Source organism: Vicia villosa, unplaced genomic scaffold (genome assembly GCF_029867415.1).
Source record: "Vicia villosa cultivar HV-30 ecotype Madison, WI unplaced genomic scaffold, Vvil1.0 ctg.003833F_1_1, whole genome shotgun sequence".
Lineage (NCBI taxonomy): Eukaryota > Viridiplantae > Streptophyta > Magnoliopsida > Fabales > Fabaceae > Vicia > Vicia villosa.
Window position 1 is genome coordinate 39,132 of NW_026706314.1, and position 7,013 is coordinate 46,144.

At 37.6% G+C, this 7,013-nt stretch overlaps 1 protein-coding gene across 1 annotated transcript; it reads left to right on the forward strand.

The window, feature by feature from the left end:
• Nucleotides 1-1,233: 1,233 nt before the first annotated feature.
• Nucleotides 1,234-1,704, forward strand: LOC131641553 (uncharacterized). The gene has a single exon (XM_058911859.1). It carries the CDS (start codon nucleotides 1,234-1,236, stop codon nucleotides 1,702-1,704), a length of 471 nt encoding a protein of 156 aa, XP_058767842.1.
• The last annotated feature ends 5,309 nt before the right edge of the window (nucleotides 1,705-7,013 follow it).

The following is a 7,013-nucleotide window of genomic DNA, read 5'->3' on the forward strand; positions in this document are numbered from 1 at the left end:
TCAAGACGAGAAGTCTTACTATCTTTAGTCTTTCCTGGAATATTTAGAAGTGTTCTAATCAAACTATCACATACATTTTTCTCCACGTGCATCACATCAAGATAATATCTAACATCAAGACTTGACCAATATGGAAGATCAAAGAAGATAGACCTCTATTTTCCATATATTTTTCTCAATTGGCCTTTTTTCTTTTTCTCTCTTCCCAAATAAACTTCATGCTCGCTTAAAGGTTCAGGAGCCTCTTCAAACTCTTGCTCTCCATTAAAATCCTTCCGCAATCTATGATAAGGATGAACGGGTTTTAGAAATTTTTGATGCCCTAGGTAAACATTCTTTTTTCCAAACTACAGTTGGTGATAACAAGTATCTTCTTCACATATATGACACACTCTTTGTCCTTTGAAACTATATCCAGTCAAGTTACCGTAAGCAGGAAAGTTGTTGATTGTGAAAAATAACATTGCACGCTGTTAGTTGAAGATATCGACTAAAGAATTGTAATTCTTTGAAGTATTGGATTATAATAAAGAAATGATTCTCGTAGAGCTATTTAAGGGTCTTTCTCTTTGGAAGAGTTGTTATTCAACCAAGGATAATTTTTATAATCTTTTACAAGTATCCTTCGACGGTAGTGCTAGCATAGTCGAAATGCTGAGGCGGGAAGATTTGAAATTCAAATGGAACGGATTTGTCTAGCGGACGCGTGGGAACATCTGAAGTGAAGTAAACGTTCGAAACATCGAACGTGGCAGAAATCTATGTAGAGACCGTTAGGGTCGAAATAGTATAAATAGGAGTGCTATTGTTTATATTGATATGTTCGAATCAATATACAGAAAATTCACAAAAATACTCGAAGTACCAGCGTGAGAGAAAAGAGTCTTTGATGAAACAATATATGTGTGAAGAAAATCATATTTACATTTCATGTTATTTGTTCAATGCAAAGTTATATTTAAAGTTGAAATCCATGTTATTTGTGCATTTATTTTATTTCGTTTTAAAGTCATTTACTTATTGCAATTTACATTAGAAAGTTGTATACATTCACAAACTAGAAAGATTATCGAATATGAATCAAATCACTAGAACACTATTTGACTATGTCATCAATCTAGTCGATCTTACGAGTAACCAAATTGTTTAAACACTTTGGAGGACTAGTGGTTGTTTGTCAGAAATCACTGGTAAACAAATTGGCACGAATTGGTCGAAGTAAGGGGAAAACCAATGACAACCAAATTGTCTCCAAGTGATTTGGAAAGAAATCGTTTAGGTTATGCTAACGAAGACACATTGGAAGTGTTCGCTATTGATACTTTAGTAAGCACAGATTGGAGAACTCTAATTATAGAGTATCTTAAACATCCTTGGTTGAACACAGATAGAAAATCCAAGTATAGAGCTTTCTCTTACATTTTGATGGGAAACGAATTATTCAAGAAAACTCCTGAAGGCATCTTATTAAAATGTTTGGGAAAAAATGTGGCGTACTTGGAAATATCTAGTGTTCATAGTGGAACATGTGGGGCACATCAAGCAGGCCATAAAATGAAATGGGTACTTTTTAGATACGGGATGTATTGGCCTACCATGCTAAAGGATTGTATAGAGTTCGCCAAAGGCTGTGAAGAATGTCAAATACATGCAGGAATCCAACATGCTCATGCGAGTGAGCTTCATGCAATTATCAAACCCTGACCATTTAGGGGTTGGGATTTAGATTTGATTGGTGAGATTCGACCTACTTCACCTAAAGGTCAAAGGTACATTCTTGTGGGAATTGACTATTTTACTAAATGGGTCGAAGCAGTGCCTTTGGTAAATGTAGACCAAGAAACGGTCATAGACTTCATTCAAAGACAAATACTATATAGGTTTGGAATCCCAGAGACTATAACAACAGATCAAGGATCAGTATTTACTGGTCGAAAGATGCAAGTATTTGATAATCATCTCATCAACAGGTTCAATTTTATATGGGGTTTCACCCTCAAAGCCTATGTCTATTCTCTTGTTTCCACTTACACCATATATCATAGAGGCTAGCTGACTTCTGCCTATACCTCTAGATAGAAACTTTCTGAAGCTCAAGTCATATTCTTTCAGAATATTGTTAGTGCTTAGAATAGACTTTTTTGAACTTGAAGATGTTTCATCATCTTTAGATAGTTTTAAAACTTTTTCTTTAAGTTCGGAATTTTCTATTTCAAGTCTCTTAGTTGAAGGATAGAAAAACACTTAGAAAGGGGGGGGGGGTTGAATAAGTGTAGCTTTAAAACTTGTAAGATAAAAACAATTTGCACAATGATTTTTATACTGGTTCGTTGTTAACGAAACTACTCCAGTCCAACCCTTGGAGTGATTTACCTCACCTGAGGATTTAATCCACTAATCACACAAGATTACAATGGTTTTCCACTTAGATAACCTCTAAGTCTTCTAGAGTATCCTGCTCACAACCTGATCACTCTAGGAACACAATGCTTAGATACCCTCTTGTTGCACCCCAAAATTTGCCCACTTATTTATTCCCCAATTGGCCCTCGCCTTACATTCATGTGCATACCTCATCTAGGCCGTTCATCCATTACATTCATCCATATCATGGTTACTATTCAGAATTGATAAGAAAAGAGCTTCTATGTGAGAAGTTTCCTAGTTCAAAGGAGAAAGATTTGAAGTATGATTGCATGGCCTCATTTCCATTGACATACTCCTAAAATCAGGGTTTCAGCCTCTCCAAGGCAAAGCTCCGGTTAAAAGACACAAATCTTCAGGTTCATCAAGATTTCCAAATTAGGGTTTTGCCCGAAGTCAACCTTGTGGACTTTGTGGTCAAAATTTAATCAGGAGATGACTTTTGGATATGAAAATGTGGTTGCTTTGAAGAAATGTTCGTTGAAGCCTCTTTGGTTGAAAATTGATTGAGAATTAGATCAGCAACGGATTAATCGGGAAAATTCATCTAGAATCAGAAAAATCAGGAAAATTGACTTTTGGGTCAAAATCAGAGTCAACTGTCAGATATTGACTTTTGGTGGAAAATCGGTCAAAGAAAATCAAAGAAGTAAATAAAATCGAGAGTTTGACAAAATTTCCAAAAAGAATAAGAAAATTCCAATACTTAGAAAAATTTTGGGGTTTTTGGAATTAGGTGAACAGTCAACTTGAAGCCCTGGTTACACGTGGCAGAGGACATTGTTTCGAAACATCTCCAACATCAAAGTTGTTCCCCTCATGGAGGAGAACAACTTTTTAGTTGGACACTCTTCCATTTGAAGCTTGGTTGAAGAGTTATTAAGGTGTGAAGTTGCACATTTTCATTGGAACCAAGTGATAATGACAAGACAAAATTCTGGGCAGCAGGCAGCATTTTGACAAACACATGGTGTGCCATTTTCAAAGGCCATTATAGGGCGTGTAAAAAAATCCTGAAAATTCAAAGTCAATATTAATGTGTTCTCCTTCATACCCTCTACTCAAAAATTCAAGAATCATTAACTTTGGTTGAGTGGTTAGAGGGATACGAGACCCAAAAGTCATGCCCTAGCAAAGAAATATTATGACGAGAACATGGGCATGAATTTAAGTCACACGCAAGGAATTTCCTCAAGCACATGGTGTTCTATCTTTGGTTCCAGTTCTTGAAGAATAAAAGAGTTCATTTTAATCAACTATGACACATGTCTACTCTCCTCCGCGCCCTCTTTCCAACAAGCCTAGAGTCATAAATTTTGGATACATGTTGAGCAAAATATGGAGCCTAAAAGTCACCTCTCTGCCAAGCTGTGTGTTGGCTAAGGCCATGCCAAGTCAGCATCATGCACGCGCAAAGCTCTGGTAGTGATGACACTGCGAGTTTGAGGTCATTTTTATCACCCTTCCAAGCACTATTGTAAGAATGTCCAAACACCAAAGTTGGTCAATGCCATGTCCTCTTTATAACAAGACTGGGTTTGAGTCAAATAGTGAGGTACGGATGAAGATTCGAGCACACAAAGGGGGGTCCTTGGATGAGTTTTTATTGCAATGCATTAAGTGATGAACCTGCGAGAGAGAGTAGACATACATCATTGCTTCCAGCAGGTTACTCATTAGGCTAGGCAATCTCTTGAGTACATAAAAGGCATGCAGAAAACTTACTCAAGATGCTGAAGACTTGCTCACTAAGATTGGAGAAAAGGCTAAGCTATGTTTCACCTCATCATAACCAACAATACACACTCATACTATAAATATCAAAATCACACTCACATTTCAGACTCACGCATTCATTTCCCACATTCTACTCTTCCATTTTCTCTCCTCACTCTCTCATGCTCCTCTCTCTCTCTTTGTTTTCTTCTCTCTCAAAAAAGTTTGTTACACACTAGTAACAAACTCCATTGCTTTCAAAGCTCCATAACAGATCCTCCATCACCACCTTCAACCTCCACCATAAACCACCACCTTCATCCACCATCAACGGACCGCAACAAACTTCCAATCAACAACCATATCATCACCTCCATCAAATCTTCATCCTCGGTATCAATCATCACCTTTGTACTCCATCATCATCAATCTTTGAAAGCAATCAAGATATAGTGAACACAATCTCCTTCAACTTCCGGTTAAAATCAACATCATCACTATTGCAACGCAAGATTGAAGATAAGCGTGGAGATTCATTGTCACTGCCTCAAGATTCACACAAGTAAGCACTCCATTCTCTTGCATTATAGAAGCATGCGATAGACCTAGATCCATCATGTTTGTAGAGTATGTCATGCATATTGTATGTGAATTCTGAACTTAGATTCGGTTGGTATGATATGGCTGCTGTATGAACGTTCAAATTGCGTAGTTAGAGTCTAGGTAGCCCGAGGTTTGTCGTGGTGTCGTTTTAGTTTTAATTTTTGAAGATAGTTTTAGCTAGAATAAAAATAGCAAATTGCTTGTGAATATTTTCATGGTTAATTTAGATTTTAATTCTTTCTTTTTGTGAATATTTGTTATATTTTGTGAAATGTCTAAAATACCCCTAGTTGTTAAAGTTGACTTTAGTCAACTTAAACAACTTTCTTCTTAGTTAATTCCCTTTAGATTTTAGTTTAGATCTTAAATAGGAATTAGAATAACAATTAGGCTAGAAGATAGGTTAGTCTCCCCTCTTTCATTCTTTTTTCTTTTTAACATTAAGACACTAATAAATAAAGATACGAATCACATTAAGAAAGTGATAGAGAAATGAGTGGGATTCATACCCTAATCTGTTTCTCAATCACTTAGTGGCATAGAAATGAGTGAGATTCATTCCCTAATCTGTTTCTTGGTCACTACTTAATGGGAGAGAAATGAGTGGGATTCATTCCCTAATCTGTTTCTCAAACATTAATTAATGGGAGAGAAATGAGTGGGATTCATTCCCTAATCTGTTTCTCGAACATTACATAATGGGATAGAAGTGAGTGGGATTCATTCCCTAATCTGCTTCTCGATCATTATACATTTTTATGTGATTCAAATCGCAAACTAAATCCCCTTAAAAAATACCCAACAAAAAACACTTAAAACACTTAATAATGGTTCAAATTAAAACAAAGTGACGAAGTGGTGCGAAACCTTGTATTGGGTTTTGTTCATCATGTAGTTACATAAAAAACACAAACCCAAGTTCATTCTTTTGCCTTGTTAGGCACCTAAGAACAAGTTAAGTCCTTTCCAAAAGTAGGCGTATAAGTCTCCAAAGGTCGAGCATCGTGGATTGTGACCTTAACCGCTGTTCAACTAAAAAACACAAAACAAATGGAAACTATGGAGCCGAACTACGGTCGCTCTGATTCCTTGTAAGGGATACGTATGCATTGGGTCGCGGGGCCTAAGCGAGCACACTTGTAAATAATTCCTTCTTTTCCCCGTATTTCTTTTGCATGCATTCTCATTTAGGTTTTAGACATTAGACACCCTTTAGATAGAAACAAACATAGGTGGATACCATCGAGTACGATGGGCGTGAGGGGTGCTAACACCTTCCCCTTGCGTAACCGACTCCCGTGCCCTATTCTCTGGTCGAAAGACCTTGTTCTTATTCTGAGTTAGGTTTCCTGGTATTCCTTTCCCGCGATGGGATGAATATATTAGTGGCGACTCTGATTCCATTTTTCGCGGTAGCGACAGCTGGCGACTCTGCTGGGGATGTTGCTAGACCTATTGTTGGTCCATTCTTAGCGAGTCGATCCTAGCCTTTGTTTGTTTGTTTGTCTATTGGGTGTTTTTGTTTGTTTATTTGTTTACGTATTGTGTATATATGCTTGCATATCATGTTTATTTTCCTGCTTGCATATCATGTTTACTTTCCGCGTGCATCTGGACCATATTATGGGCCCCCGTGGGGGCCACATGTTTTTCTGTCTTGTTTTGCAGGTTGGATGGGATGTTTTATGAGGTAAAAGGCCCAATACCCAGGCCAGAGTTGACACATAGGATACCTAGGATAGTGTGGATAGTCATGACGCCAACAGAATGTCAGGTTCTGTTGATTGCGATCATGAGACCCACGACCAGTCGAGACTCGAATGGGATACCATTGTTGGCATGTATTTGCAACAATGATGGTGTTTCAGGAGAGTTGTTAACGCTGGAGACCTTTTTTGACCTACCTTGACCTAGATTCACCTGTGAGTGGGGTGGGATATACATGACAAGTACCGTTGGTGACTGTTCTGTTCTGTTGGTGACTATGGTTCTTATGGGTTTGTGGTATCTGTTAGAACAAGATTTGTTCTGATCAATTATCTTAGTTTTGATGATAACAATAATATGAATTTTGCTTAAGATAATATGGTACTCTAATCCAATGCAATTTCCTTTTCAGGAAATATATAAAGAGTACGCATAATTCAGCGCTCAGAAGCTTTGTCTCAAGGGTTCAGCATGCAACATCAGAACATGGTCTGGCAAGACATCAGAAGATGGTCGAAGCAGAATCAGAACATGGGTCTATGGAAGCATCAGAAGAACAAGAG